The sequence below is a fragment of the Schistocerca piceifrons genome, chromosome X, assembly GCF_021461385.2.
Source record: "Schistocerca piceifrons isolate TAMUIC-IGC-003096 chromosome X, iqSchPice1.1, whole genome shotgun sequence".
Taxonomy (NCBI): domain Eukaryota; kingdom Metazoa; phylum Arthropoda; class Insecta; order Orthoptera; family Acrididae; genus Schistocerca; species Schistocerca piceifrons.
This window is the reverse complement of record NC_060149.1, coordinates 257,558,056-257,574,577: the sequence shown is the minus strand read 5'-3', so window position 1 is coordinate 257,574,577 and position 16,522 is coordinate 257,558,056. Positions and strand designations below refer to the sequence as shown.

General features: G+C 37.0%; 1 protein-coding gene across 3 annotated transcripts in view; it reads left to right on the top strand.

Moving 5' to 3' along the window:
* Nucleotides 1-16,522, top strand: part of LOC124722846 (PDZ domain-containing protein 8) — a 233,602-nt gene that overhangs the window by 118,349 nt on the left and 98,731 nt on the right. For all 3 annotated transcript variants that reach the window (XM_047247971.1, XM_047247972.1, XM_047247973.1), the window contains 3 exons: nt 59-216; nt 3,769-3,967; nt 12,930-13,252. In XM_047247971.1, coding sequence (XP_047103927.1) covers nt 59-216; nt 3,769-3,967; nt 12,930-13,252 — 680 coding nt within the window. The remainder of the gene's footprint in view (nt 1-58; nt 217-3,768; nt 3,968-12,929; nt 13,253-16,522) is intronic.

The following is a 16,522-nucleotide window of genomic DNA, read 5'->3' as shown; positions in this document are numbered from 1 at the left end:
ACTTGTGTAGAAGTTCACATTTCTTGAATTTTCTGCACTGTAATTCTTGATTTTTCAGTAAATCGTCTCATTGGACAAGCACAGCTGCAGTTCACACGTTTGCCCTATACACATTGGTCTTTCAGTTTCTACAGTGAACCTCTCCTAGAACTTCAGGTGGAATCACAGCTGCAAGGTCGTCCCTTGCCTCACATAAGTTCAATTATCATTAACCAGGTAATGTTTTACATACGTTGCTTCTTTCACATTATTGTATAGTTTAAGTGTACTGTAAACTTTAAAGACATATTGTTGCCTCATAGGAAATATTTTTAATTTCTGGATTTTATCTGGTACAGATATTTTTATTCTGTAAGATATCTTGTACTGATATTTGGTGTCATAAGAAATTCTGAATCAGAGTAGTTTACTTTTAAGGAAATGCTTTACTATTTTTACCAGTTGCTACTGCTGGTCTGTTAACATTTTGCTATAATCAGAACTTATTGCAGTTTCTTATAAGATGTTTGCAATATCAGTTGAGACAATTTTATGTTTTGTCAGGTTATAATACTGATCATTTTTGGAGACCTAAATGATAGTATGTATTCTCTCAAATACTCATATGGATCATCTCATTCATGGAGGTAAAATTTGTATTTTTGTTTATTTCTAACCTGCTTTTGGAGCTTTACACCAGTTTAAAATTTTAACAAATGAGCAAAACTAAGCTCTGTGCAAAGCAGCTACATCATAATGCTTTAGCCTAACATGCATGTTGAGTCAAAAGAAAATTTTAGGCTTAACAATTATTGGTGACAAAAGAAAAAAAGAGAGAAACTAGTCAAGGTACATGAATGAAAGTTGTTTTTCTGTATGTACGTGCTACAGAATTTGTCTTCACTGAGCCTAAGTAGTAAAAGCCAATATTTTGCATGATAACTGTTACAGCACAAAGAGAGAAGTTGTTTTTAGCTACTTTCAGTTATTAGTGGACGACTTACTGCATAAAAATACTTTCATATTGTAATTGCACCACAAATGCTAAGCAAAACTATTTTATAGAGCAGTTGTTATGCTGTTTTCTGTTTCTATATTTATTCTATAGAACTTACCATGGTAATGGATACAAAGCAGTAAGGTCATTTGGCTACATTCACGTTCCAGTCATGGTTATAACTTGGAAAGAATGGTTGTATCTATTTCAATAGATGGATTCAACCCCTGTTTTATCATTACAATCCGTGTACATTATGGAAAGAAGGAAAAATAAATATGCTTTGATACTTTCACAAGGTACACTAATCAACCAGAACATAATGACCAAACCTCTAATAGCATGCTCCTTCCCTTTTCCAAGAAAAAATGTTAATTATTCATTTATGGAATTGATAAGCATCTAGTATTTGTGTGGAGGATGGTGGCACCAGATTTTTCATACGCAGGTCACACAATTCCCATAAATAATAAGTTGGTGCTGTATGGGCTTTGATCTGGTGCTTGAAAACAAGCCTGACCTGTTTGATTAGAGAGATATCTGGTAGGGTAGATGGCCATGACATACATTAGAATTCATGATGCTGCTCTTGAAACTCCTTTAGCACTATTCTGTACTTGAGCCATGGGCAGTTGTCTTACAAGAAGGTGATGAGGGAAACATAAGCTGTGAAGGGATCCTTGTAGTAAGCTATAATATTGGCATTCTATTGATTTCACAATGCCATCTGTAAAGGCATAACTCCCATTAAGGTACAGGTGAGTGTTCCCTACAACTCTCAACATATGTATGTCATGGAGTGAATGTGTTGGGCAAGCATTATCTTACCATGATCACTGATGTTTTGAAACAAGAAGTGTGAGTAACTTAGTCTGGGAACTTGTTTTCAATATCACAAGTTGTTGATAAAATATTCCCAAATCCACTGCAGTTATTACTAACAGTATTGATGGATACATATTTATTATGTGTTGTGGACACACATTTGAAATAATACGTAACAAATCATTTGCTCCAAAGCAATTGCACTTTCTTCATTTTTGATGTCACTTGTGCTCCCAGTTGACACATATCATGCTGTACAAGATGAAAAAGTTTCTGTTGTAAACATTCTTGAAAGAGGCGTATGTAAGTTAGTAGGAGTTGCACTGTTATTTATCTGTAATAAATATCTATTAATCCACAGCCTCATATGTAAATTCAACAAACCTTTTTATTTCTGTGATACTAGTTACCAGCTGCCTGGCCATCAAGTGGGTTGTTCATTGAAACCAATACTTTAAACATATATGTAGCTTCCCTGTTTCACCACCCCACCATCGTCATGTTCATTTCTAATAAAAACTAGGGCACATAACAGCAGACAATGCTGTTAGAAGAGAGGTTTCGGCTCATTTTGGTTATGTTTGTGGGGGTCTGCAGCTGTGGCAGTTAGGACTTTTTTTATTTATACATGTGACTGGTTTTGAGACATTTAGGATTATTAAGAAATATTATCATTAACAAAAATCCATATATTAAAATGAACTGATGTTTGTTTGTTTCATATGTGTCTTTCAAGAAAGTACTGCAGTTTGTTCCAATGTGTTGGAATTTCATTAATGGTAAAATTTGATTGTGAGATTGAATGTCTTGAAACTGATCATATCTATAAAGAAACAAAAATGTCTGAACAGTGACTGTGGAAGAATTTGTTTAATGTACTGCTATAGTAAAACTAGTTTTTGCAGGAAACATGGTGCCATTTTTGCAGAGTTTCTCATCCAAGTTTGTTGACTTTAATTGTAATATACCCATATTGACTAAATAAAATCACTATGAAATAAATGTTGAAGATTGTCTCAGGAATCTTTCAGTCTGTTCTGCTATTTGGATCTGTCAAGAACCCCACCCTTTCAGATATGTTCCAAGAAGGGCTAAAGTGAAAGATACAACCTCCTCCATTTGTATTGTTTTCCTGTGTTTTCCCAGTGGATTGGAGTCCTTTAGTTAATTATCTCTACGTTTAAATTAGCTGTTTGTTTCACCATTGACTTGCAACATTTTAAGCATTCATTACACAGCATGCGAAAGTTGCCACTGGTTTGAGTTTTCTTCTGCAGCTATTATTGTCACATTATATCAGATGTGCATAACATAATGTTTGAGGGCCATGTTGTATAATTGCTTCTGATTTTCTGTAAGTAATAGAAATCTTTATCTTCGGAAATTCTGGTGGAGCTTAAAACTTCTCATTTTTCTTTCCTCCCCCATTCTGAATCTGTTAGCAAGGTATACTAGCTTCTTCAGCTACTGTATTTTTAAAAAAATGTGATGTAGGTGTCCCATCCACAGTAAATTTGTCCTATGTTGAAAGCACTATTAATCATGTAAGCTGTATTTTTCTGTGTTTACATGCCATAGTATTTTTGTATTATGCCTATTTGGTAGAAATGTAGAACTAATTTGTTATGAATTGTAATGTGTGTGAAAATTCTCATAAAATCTATGCCTAGATTGACTGAAATGTAATATTATTCACTATAGTCAAGCTCATGCTTCTGGCTCAACTACTTGTCTGCATAGCATATTGAGCTGTCTTCATAGGCCAGTAAAAACATTAATATGTGTATTCCGAAGTGAAACATAAGTGAAATTATGATGAAACCAACTGAAAGACATACAAGATGTATTTATACAACTTTTATTGGTTGAAAACACATGAAAAGCTACTTGTTTTAAGAAATTTATTTTTCTGTTGTTGATCAACTGTGAATTGTGAATGAAACTGAAATATTTTCCTTCTCTCACAGATACGCAAGACTGTCAGGAAGAAACATACACTTCCTCATTACAAGATACGACACAAACCTTTTTTTGTAAAATTAGTTCCAGAAGAAGATGGAGGGACTCCAAATGTACTTCCTGGAAAATTACGGGTCACAGTTCAGGAAATCACAAGATTAACGCAGACACCACCTTGTGACAGTGTTTATTGTTCAGTGGCTGTAGGTAAGCCAGTAGCTTTTATGCACTGTGCAGTTCTAGTAACATCTACATCTACATCTACATAGATACTCTGCAAGCCACCATACGGTGCATGGCGGAGGGTAGCCTGCACCACAACTAGTCGTTTTCTTCCTGTTCCACTCGCAGATAGAGCAAGGGAAGAACAATTGTCTATATGCCTCTGTATGAGCCCTAATTTCTCATACCTTATCTTCGTGGTTCCTACATGAAATGAAGTAAAATTGGGGGATCAAAATAGCAGCCAATACTGAAGCAAGTATATGTTGAAAATATGATTGCGTGAATGATTACAGTATGTACAACAAACTTTGTCAGTAGAAATATAATTCTTTTATCCCATTACTGAACTTTACTTGGAATGAGAACATCATCTGATAAAGAAAAGAGTACTGTTTATGTAGCAACTCATGCTTTATAGCTGATGCTAATGCAAGCACCTGAGGAAGTTGAGCAAGTCACACAAGTAATAAGGAATGCGTTTATTGTGGTTTAGTTTAGTGGATACACATCAACCACCTTGGTAATGAATTTCACACGTTAATTCACTGGGCCCAGAAAGCTTGTAATTCAGCAGTCATGTTAAGTTTAATCAGTGTTTTGTTGGTATTGTGTGGTGATTTATATTTTTTTATTGGTTTATCCATTTATTTACTTTATGTTCCATACATCCATAAGTGAACTAAACCACAAGAATGTAGAACATGTCAAACAATAAATTTGTCTTGTTATATGAATTAGGATAGAAAGTTACTCATAACATAAAGGAGGTGTTTTGCGGCAGGCAAACATATTTAATTTTTGGTGAGAACTATGAACTGACAGAACTTCGGGGATCCCTTGTGCTATGTAACAACATAGAAGTAGTATGGAGGACTGGATTCTGGCTAGGGAAAGGCGTGAGGATTCATAGTGAAGAATAAAAAAATAATGTAAAATTTATGGGAGTATCTCTTTTTTTTTTACGAACTTATAAAAGATGAACAAAATGAAGCATAGCAAAAAGAAAATGAGACAAAAATGAAATAAGATCAATGTGAAAATGGGAGGAGATCAAAGTCAAAATAGAAATAAAAGATAGTAATTGTGTGGGGTGTAGATGGGTGGGTAGATATGAGTGGAGAGAAAGAGCAACAAGATCAGTATGTTACACACATGAATATGTGGGAGGATTGTGCTATTAGGGTATGAGTATATACTGATAATATGCATAGGTGATGGGAAGTGGTCCAGAGATAATTATAATGGTAGGGAGAATATAGAATACAGGTCACTGCACCTATGATCCATGCAAGCATGTTGCTGTGTACTGTAAATGGGCAAGACCATTGCTGTAGGGGGCATATAAGTCATTGTATCACATGGTGTGTGATAAGTGGGTGGAAAGAATGTATGGTTATGGAGGCAACAAGGAAACAAGGAAAATAGTGAAAGAAATGGACAGATGCTGATTAATGTGATGGGATAGAGACCAGTGACAAGGAAAACAGCACTGAGTTGTACAATGTAACAGAAACCCCTAGTGAATTCAGACAATGGAAAATGAGGAGTGAAGTACCAATATGAATTAGGATGGACTGCCACTCATCACTTAGAGGTGGTGTTGATTGCTTGTCTGCTGTTGAATGGCTCCCCAATGTGGCTAATAGCAGTCTGCCCCATTTCATAGTGTAATTCCGTCAGGATTTTCCAGTGTGTAAATAGTTCTGTACTTGATATTATAATGTTTTGTTCCTTACATAAAACAGTTTCATTATAAATAAAAAATGATATTTAATAGTTGGGTCAGTAGACAATTTTATGGGGTATTTGGAAATTCCTGTTACAGACTTCTAGGACTTGTAGAGAGGAGTGAGTACATAATATTTAGAATAGGAACCCATGTTTGCAAATGTGTTGATGTAGCAGAGTATCAGAGTAAAGTAAATCTCTTTGGAATCCACCAAGAAACTGAGTATCTTACAGATTTTAAAAAAGTCACAGTAAAGGATGTGGAAATGTTATATTATCATCAAAAAATAAAATCTCTGGTGGGTGGGATGGGATACCCAATAAGTGATTAAAACAGTGTGTGGCATAAAAGCACCTCACCTACCTAAAATATTCAACCGGTCTTATGAACAGGCATGCTTTCCTGATGTTTTGAAGTATGCCGAAGCCAGACATTTGTTCCAGAAAGGGTCGAGGGCAGTTATGGCAAACTATCAACCTATTTCTATTCTTCCAATCCTGTCAAAAGCGTTAGGGAAAGTATCTGAAAACCAGATCAACAACTTTATTGTAAAAAATATTTTTTGTAAGTAACCGATTAGGATTTCAATGATGAAAAACCACTGTGGATGCCGTGAATAACTTTTTAGAAAAGATAGGCAAATCGTTGGATGAGAGGAGTAAAGTTTCAGGTATCTTCTGTGGTCCCACAAAAGCATTTGGCTCTGTGAACCATGACTTGCTTCTCTACAAATTAGACAAATATGGGATTATGGACAATGCTCTAAATTAGTTAACATCATACTTAGACAACACAAAACAAAGGGTAACTATCAACTCAGACACAATGAATTTTATTCTAAATGGAGTACACTATCACAAGATGTGCCTTAAGGCTCCATTTTGGAGCCAATCCTGTTCCTATTCTATGTAAATGACTTACCCATAAACATAAATTCCCCATCTGTTATGTTTTCGGACAATACTTCTGTTTTAATTGAAGATGATGATGCAGAAAAAATTTCGAGCTCCATTGTAAGAACACTGGATACTTTAGAAAACTGGTCCCAGTTAAATGACTTGAAACTGAACATTGCAAAAACTCATATGGTACATTTCAGAGCAAAACATTCAAAATGTGTGGAACTTAAAATACAACATAACAGTCAACTTATGAAAGAATTTAGCATGGTCAAATTCCTGGGACTAAATGTGGACAAGAACTTAAGCTGGAATACACATACTGACTTACTCTCAAATAAACTAAGCAGTTTTGCATTTGCAATGCAAATACTAGCAAATCTCACTGACTTGAGTACATGAAAAATTGCTTATCACAGCTATTTTGAATCCGTCTTTAGATATGGGATAATCTTCTGGGGAAGTAGTGTATCTCGAATACTGAAACTACAAAAGAAAATTGTGCGATACGTGTGTACTGCACAGCAAACAGACCGTTGTTGCCTATTATTTCGGAAACTACAAATCCTAACTGTTCCCTCCATTTACATTTATGAAATTATAATCTTGTTACACAGCAGACAAAAATTATTTAAGGAGGATCATCTTAAACACACATATAACAAAAGAAATAAAAATAATTTTATGCTACCCACACACCAGTTGAAATTATATGCAGAGACTCCACAGTGTATAGGGATGATAATATGTAACAAGTTAATGGGCAAAAATATATTTAATATGAAGCCAGAAATTTTAAAAACGAGGCTACAGCAGATTCTGCGGGAGAAATGCTACTATTCAGTAGAAGAATTCATAGTGAATGAAATGATAATTTGTACAAGAGGTAATTAAGTGTTAGACATTATTGTATGTATATATAACAAAACTGTTATTATTATGATGCTGTTTGTTAACATCAGCTGTTCTCTGTTTATGGTGAAATTTTACCACAATTTTGATGTGTCTCCTGTACTTGAATAAAATGATTTAGATTCTGTACGTTATGAGACAAATAAAGCACAATTCACAATAGGGTCATCCGATGTGAAGTGTCCCAGTGTAGAAGATGCTCCCAGCTCAACCATCTTCAATTTTGATGAAATTTGTACAGTATGTACCTGAGGGCCCTACATGAACATATGCAAAGTTTCAGTCTCAACTGTAACTTGATTGAGGTGCTAGAGCCACTTTTGTGAAGACCACTTTTACCGAGACCAAAAAATTGTGAAGAAATCGTCAAGTTTGGCACTCCACTGTTCCTAATGTAAAAGAGCTAGACTCTTGCTTCTGGGTATAGTGGTACAACTTTTTGTGCTCTACACACCCTGTATACAGAAAATTGGGACTGATGACCTTCGCTGTTTAGTCCCCCCTTAAACATCCAACCATCCAATCCAGAAAATTACGTTGTGTAAATGGCCAGCAAGTTACTTCATTTTGTACAGTGTAAAATTTTGATAACATTGTACAAGAGGGAAGGAATGTACTGGGATGTTGCAGATGCTAAACTGTTGAAATAAGTTACTGTGTGAAATCCTTGGATGGTCTCCGCACGTAATTCTCATCCCTCTGTTTTGTATGGCAAACTATTTTTTTTTTACATGAGATTGATTGCTGGAAAATATGGTCACATGTAGCCCCTGGAGTTAGAGAGTATTGACTGCCATTAATTCCTTTTTATCACATTCTGTTTTTGTTTTGCTGTGGAACTGTGTGAATTATATGTTGTTAATATTAAGCCTTCAAGGTAGTCTGCAGTAATCCATTGCAGGACCTCTCCATATACTGAGTTTATTAAGCTTGCTGTGCTGCTGATACTTATTTTTTCAATCACTTTCAAAGTTAATTTTATCTTTAGGCTTGTGCACACAAAAAGATCATTTATAAATGTAATGACTATCAGAAGGTCCAGGATGTAAACTTGTAGAACCCCTACAGGCCATGATGTCTAGACAGATGATCCTGTTTTCTTTTCTGAATAGTTTAGAACTATTTTTTTCTATGATTCATGTTTAATTCAAGCGACATCTGTACTTTTACAATTAAACTGTGGAGCTCTGCCTTTCTGAGTAGAACTTAATGGTTCACCACATCCTATGGAGGAGTGGATATCACAACAATATTTAAAGACAACACCATTATCTGTTGGCTCATGGGGTGGAGGTGGGAGGATGGGCCTCTAACCATCAATTTAGCTCTCAGGTGCCACCCATTCCACTCTTCACACATCAATTATTCTATCTCTGAACTGAAGATATTAACTACATACATTAGGCTGTCATTTTAATTTGATGAAGTGATTTATTTATAACTTTGATTTTGCGAAAGGAAATAAGTAAATAAATGAATTAGACAATAGTACCTGTACAGTATTTTCCAGGAAGCAAACTTCAGTCTTCTACACAAAAATGTTAAATAAGGAAGCCTACAGCATGTCATAGTTGCTATAATTTTCTTCCAGGGTCTTTTAGAAAACAATTTTGTGCTTTGTATGATTAATTTAGAAGCACTGTAGTTTGCACACTTTGCATTCCACTGCACCAGTAACTTGTCATGCCATGCTTTTCAGGTCAGCTTCTCACTTCTCCAGCAGCACACTGCAACTAGTATTTGTGTCCATTCTGTTCCATGCATAGTCTATAGTCTGGAGAGTCCTGACACACCAGGCTATGATTTAAAATGTTTTCTCTTGGCAAGATCTGCACTGATGGTTGTCATAACTGGGAATGTGTGAGAAGGGGTAGCTGTTAATCATACCTTTAGGAGTTCCAAATTTGTGAAATTGAGTCAAATAGAGCCACATTGTCTAGAGACTGATATTTAGCATTAATGGAGAATCATTTCTATTTCATTACTGAAGCAACATTTACTTCTTATTTCAGTAATCACATCAGTAAACAATAAGGAAAAAAAAAGTCACTTTCGTGATTTCCTTTTTCAGTTGTTCATTTTTACTGTGAGCTGCTTGAAATCTGACTGACAACTGCTGATCACAGTTCATACAAGTCTAGTTAAATGTTCATCAGTTATTTCAGATTGCTATTTAGATTTCATGAACTTTAATTTTGAGTACAGTGATTCACACACTAGTGTTCCCGAGAACTGAAGTCCCTTGCAAACTCCTTTATTAGTGGGTATTTTTCTTGTGGAATTCAGTATTAGAACACCAAATTTTTAAGTCCTTTTAGTACTTTGCTGTTTTGCAGTTCCAGAAGTTCCAACTCTGCAGCAGCTGAATCTTTTATAATTGGTGATTAAACATGACAGCCATCCCCCACAACAGCAAATCAGACTTTCCAGGAATGAAAATAAAGACCTAAATGTCTTATAATAATTAAATGTGCCATTTATTTTGCAATCAAGGCAAGACATTTCACATTAACAATTTTCTTTCCATCTGAACTTCAGCAAGGATTTCAATTATTTTCTTCATACATTTGAAATAAGCAAAAGTTTTAATCTCAAGGTCTTTCCAGAATGGTTGTGTGATTTGTTATGAAAGCTGAAGATAATCTGTTCTTAATCAGAAATAAGTTTTTCTGCTCCTCTGTAATGATACGTTTAAGATTTGTAAATGCTAATCAGCTTCAGTAATAGAAGCCATATCTAGCAACCACTGTGGGTCATGAAGCTAAGGGATAAATTTGCATAAATTTTTCAATTAGATCTAGTAACTGGAAAAATCAACCTGGAACACCACCTACTGATAACCATCTCACTAATAAATCTTGAGATACAGTGTCAGGAAGCTCAACATTTTTCATTTTTTTTAATGAAGGATTAGGACTGTTGGTGTGATTTGTTGTTTGAGTGGATGTAGTTGACATTTTTACGACTACATACATAACACGTAGACACTGAAAATATACGCCATGTGCAGTGTATCAAGGTGACAAGAAGGCTGTGCTTGCTTAGCATAAACAAATTAACAGCAGCCATACTAGATCAAGGCAAGAGCCTTGTGTGACTCATGAACCACATTGTGGCTACTCTTGTTATACATGAGGGGACTTAAAAAAGTAAGATCAATCACACATTATTATGGCAGGTGACTGCTTCACTACACCTCAAATATACACAGATACAGGACACTCTTTTTCAACATAGTCAGCAAGTCATTGTAAACAATAATCAGAAGGTTCTACCAGTTGTTTAATTCCTCGGTGATAGATATTTGCTCCTTGGTCATGGAGCCATTCAATAACTGCTGTGTGAGTGCCCTCATTATTGGAAAATCTCTTTTCCACCAAATGTTCTTTCAGCTTGCCTATTGCCTGGACATTATCGTCAGTGATCAATGTTGATGGCCTCCTACCTGATTGGTATCACCCTAATCTGTTGGGTTTTTGTTAAATTGTTGGCACCATTTCACTATGGATGCATGTGACATGGCATTTGGTTCATATACCACCAGAATTTCAGGCTGAATCTGTGTGCTGTTTAGACATTTTGCCCACAAGAATCATATTGTCTTGCATACTTCAGCTTTGGAATATTTTTCCAGTGCCATGCCATTTTGCTCACCTACTGTGATGTACCTGTTGTCTCTACACAGCAGAACTGTGTCTGCAGAAACCTCAGAATATGTACTTTCTTCTGACGGTGCACCACTGTTGTGCATGCAGTGTGTCTTGTGCTTATCATATGTACGTTCACTTGTCCATCTGACAAAGCATTAAAACATTCCATTTGCACCAAAAATTTATTCATCCCAGTGAAATCTGGAATTTTTTATTGTGTAAGGTAACCCCAATCTTGGTTTTCTTGTAACCCACAAAAGAACAGCTATTGCAGTTTCCAGTTCTGAAGCAAGGACTGAACTGGTGTAATATCAATTTGTAAACATAGTATAACCTATTCCTAACTAGTCGGTAAGCCATGTCTTCACCAGATTAACAGTGTCAGACCTGTGACCTGTGTAAACAGAAAGATTCCATTAAAAATTACATCATACAACACCTTAAGCTGCTGTTCAGCTTGTTCTTTATTATGTGGCTGATTTTAGTCAAAGTCCATAATCCAGTACAGATTTTTCTTCTCTCTCTCTCTCTCTCTCTCTCTCTCTCTCTCTCTCTCTCTCTCTCTCTCTCTCTCTCTCTCACACACACACACACACACACACACACACCAACAAACTTACAAAGTTATGCTATTTCTGCACATTTGCACTATTTTAGCATACTCATACTATTTCAGGTATTTGTTTCTCATTTTGAGATAAATGTCAGAGTGGAAGTAAAATTAACCACTCTAGAATCATATTATAGTAGCCCTGAAACCCTTTTTATCCTCATTAATATCATTATCAGAGAGGGTTTAATAATTTGAAATCTGAGTAGCAGTTACATTGCATCACAATCCAAGGTGTGATCTCTGTAACAATAAGCAAATTATATAGCTATGTTTTGAAAGTTTGGTTTAGTTATATGCAGTAATGCGGTTTTTTTGCGAATGAAAATAGTCTCAGCTGCAAAATTCTATTTATTAATAACAGTTACATGTTTCACCTTTGTAAGGCATAATCAGATTATGTAAAAATGTAATAAGAAAAGCTTCATTGATCAGTCACCACTGAAGAGCATTAAATAAGAATGAGAAGCATCTGGATATAACATCTGGTCTTCAAAGGTCTTATCAAATATGTAAATGACCTCAAGTTTGGTGTACATATTACAGAGCCACATGTCCAACATGTGGATGTAGAGCAGAAAATAACTGGCTAAGCAGGTCTGCCCAGCGCAAGAACAGAACCAACTAGTTAGTGTCGAGTAATGAACTAGTTAGTTCTGTTCTTGTGCTGGGCAGACCTACTTAACAAATGGTTTTCTGCTCTACATCCATATGTTGTACACATGGCTCTGTGCTGTATACATCATGCTGAGCCTGCTCTAGTACATGTAAGGTCCTTTACATATTTGATAAGACTCTTGATGACCAAATGTTATATCCAGATGCTTATTATTCACATTTAATGCCCTTCAGTGGCAACTGATAGATAAAACTTATCATGCTAAATTTTTACCTGATGTGATGATGCCTTGCATACCTATAATTTGTTGTGGATTTTACAGTTCTGAAATAGGATGAGACTGTTGGGTGTGTACTGGATTAAGGAGTGTGTGTGATGGATTATTATTAATAGAGTGAACTACTATTATCTGCACTGCTCTAGAGTACTGAGTTTCAAAATGTTGTTTATTATTTCACTTAAGAACTAATTTTCCCTGTTGAAATTACTGACTTTTTTTCTCATATTGGTCTCTCTCTTTGACAGATGCATTCGCTTGGGTGGAGATGGTACGAACTCAAAATTCACACTATGTATCTTTGGAGCTGAGTATTGAACATCGTGGTACACAACCATTAGGATTAATATTTCGACAAGAATTTGTTGCTGACCGTTATCAGGCATGTATCGTGGTGGATACAGTAACATCCATGTCACCAGCTGCTGCTGCAGATGTTAAGCCTGGTGATGTGCTTGTTGCTATTGAGGGAAAAAAAGTAACCTCTCTCTCTCAAGTAGCTCGCCTGCTGAAAGCAGCTGGTGAGAAAATAACCCTGAGAGTGGAACGCAGAGTTTGGCTGCAAGATCAGGTAAGCTGTAGAATCCTAAATGTGATGGAGGAAAGAACTCACAGTTTTCTGCTAAGACTGTATTAATACAAAGTCTTATAGCAATATAAATCAGTAGTGTGTTCCAAAGGCCCCAGTCATGTTCCGTGGTTGAATGTTCCTGGGCTTAAAGCTGAGTTCTTCTCAGACATTGTCAGATGGCTAGATATTTTTTATTTTCACAGTGTAGCAGTAGCACATGTCAGTAGCATATTTCAATAGCTTGCCCAAAAACCACACAAGCCCACATAGAATAGTACTATCATAAGAGATTTTTGCACATAACCCCATCATAAGTAGACAAAAATTATCATCTCAGAGTGGTCAAGCTAAACACAAGACCCATGAGCTGGCCAACAGGAGTGTATGGGTGGCAGGTCCTTCTGACAGAGTTTCATATAAACAGAAAATTGTGATGAGTAATGCACTATAATGACAAAGAAAATTAACATTTAGCTATCAATAATCTGAAGATTGACTATAGTATGGTAAGTAGTGTGTATTATTGTGTGTTTTAATGGAGTTGGTAGTATTAAGCAGTGTTGCCGCCATTGGACGAGGGGGAAGCAGATGTAGGTTTGTCAAGGTGCCCTTTCCGACCTCCTCACTCTGATGATGCAGTTCCACCAGTGCAAAGGAGTAAGCACATTTAGCAGAGCTCAAGTTGCAACCATATATACCTATGAGATTTGCACAGGGTACAGAAATACTACAGGGCCAGTGGGCAGGATGGGTGTGAAACCTGCAGTCGTTGACACTGGTGCTCAGTCAGAGTCCCAGCCATGGTTGTAAAGAGTGCAGCATAGCTTGGAATGGAGTGTTATTGCTAGCCAGGCAGCCTGGCAATAGCTGACCACTGAGACAATGCTGACACTGCAACTGTGCTTCATGGTCACATGGCAAGTGCACAGTATCACTAACCAGTGTAGCAGTGGCTCATGGTTTTGGCTGAATGTTTGAGTGTAATGAAAATGTGGCTCCTTATAAAATGCACAAATGGTTTTCATCTGACTTTTCATAGCCAAACAAAGAATGGGAAATTGGCAAACGGGGTATCAAATTGCCCTGCATGGGGTCCACTTATGCAACAAAGGGTTTTAACTGCTTGGAAGTAATCAGGGTAGTTAAGAAGAAATTAAATAGTGATTTGAGGTAAAATTTAGCCAGAAGCTAAGCTGCATCAGTGTCACTGTCATCAGTGTACCCCCATTAGCTCTTCTGACACGCCGGCCGCGGTGGTCTAGCGGTTCTAGGTGCTCAGTCCGGAACCAGGGGAATGCTACGGTCGCAAGTTCAAATCCTGCCTCGGGCATGGATGTGTGTGATGTCCTTAGGTTAGTTAGGTTTAAGTAGTTCTAAGTTCTAGGGGACTGATGACCTCAGATGTTAAGTCCCATAGTGCTCAGAGCCATTTGAACCATTTTTCTTCTGACACCAAACTGTAACCAAGTTGGCAGTGTCAGGTAGAGTACTCCCATTGGAGGTTGGGGGAGCAGGTGTAGGATTGTTAGAGTGGCCATTCTGACCTCCTCTTCTGGTACATACAATTTCACTGGTGGGGAGCAGGAGCCAATTCAGCTATGCTCATGGTGTAAACCATATACATTTATTAGATTTGAACACTGCACAGCAATGCTCCAGATCCATGGCCATGGGTGTAAACACTGTAGTGCGGCTCAGAGTGGAGCTTTCATGCTAGGCAGACAGCCCAATGTCAGCTGATCACTGAGTCAGTGTTGGCAGTGCAGCAGTGCTTCATAGCCACATGGTTGGTGGGTTGGTGGGTTGGTGGTGTCACTAGCTGGCCCATCACAATATTGCAGTGAATGTGGTGTCATCTTGGGTGCAAACTCTATCTTCTGATGTCTGTCTAGCAGCATCCAGCAACAGTAGTTGCTAAGCAGGTGGCGGTGAGTAGGGTCTCAATTAGCCACTCAGGCTCATTGTATTAGGTACAGGACTGTATGGCAGGTGGCCATGTTGGATGATATTGACTAATGCTGATGACTGCACTGGCAAATGGTGATTGAGCAGTGATGCTATCTTAGGTCCCACGGTGGTAGTCCGCCCTACAGTGCTCACTGACTCAGTGCTCTTGCCAGCTGGATGGATGCTGTTTGTACACACCTTTACCCAGCATGTTGTCATGTGGATGGCCCAGATGTCATGTAGTCACTCCTTCATAATGCTGAAGTGACATCTCAGGTTTATGTAACAGTCATGGTTGTTGAATTATGGTTCCACTGAAATGCAGGCCCCTGATGGTGTAATGTTGAAGCAGCTGCTAGCAGAAATCTGCGAAGGTTGTGTGATCATCAGGTGATGACTTGAAACAGCTGCCTACTGATGTTACAGAGTGAATATACCAGGAAAAACCTCATACAGCCATATGACCATATTTGCAGTGTTGTGCAACAGTATTTCCAATGTATTATAATTCTTAAGAATGTTACATTGTACACATGCTTTAAGAATATTAAGTCACTGGTGCATATTGCTATGAGGTAAGGAAGAGAGTATAGCCCAAAAGGACAAAAACAGATAATCATGTAATATGACTTGTCGTATTACACACATCAATGAGAATATTCCCAAAAGTTTAAAACAAGTGTCCATGGCATGAAAGAAAATAATTTTGTTGGAATGGAATTTGTACACCAGAAACTGTTTGTTGTGAAAAAAAAATCGATTTAGAGGTTATTAAATTAAGAGACATAAAAAGGGTGCTTTAAATGTTTGTCATTGTACATGACACACATGAAACATAATAAGTGTCTTACGACTTAAAAACAGAAAAAAAAATGTATGAGTTTTGTGTAAGAGATAACAATGAAAAAGAACATGGATAAAGTAGACTGCATAAACTAACTCTTTATTTGCAAACTACTGTCTACTTCAGCCTTCTGTGGTTTCATTATTACCTAGAATAGGTAACAAAGATTTTACATAAATTTAACCCTGGCGAAATTTATTTCTTTCGTGTGAGATTATGTGTGACTAGAAAAAATGTGGCTGGAGGTACAGAATAATAAAATGTGACCTGAATGCAGAAAACCTCTCCCAACTTGCTTTGGTGAAGGAAGTGGCTGTAACCATGTTGTGCACAGAACACTACCAAATGCTGTTCTAGCAACTATTCCTAAATGTTTAGAGCTTAAAATATGTGCTTCCTTATTATGGAAATTCCTCCTGCCCTCCTTCACTTCTCTTGGGTAAACATAATTGAATACGTGCCTCAGACATGTGACTGCT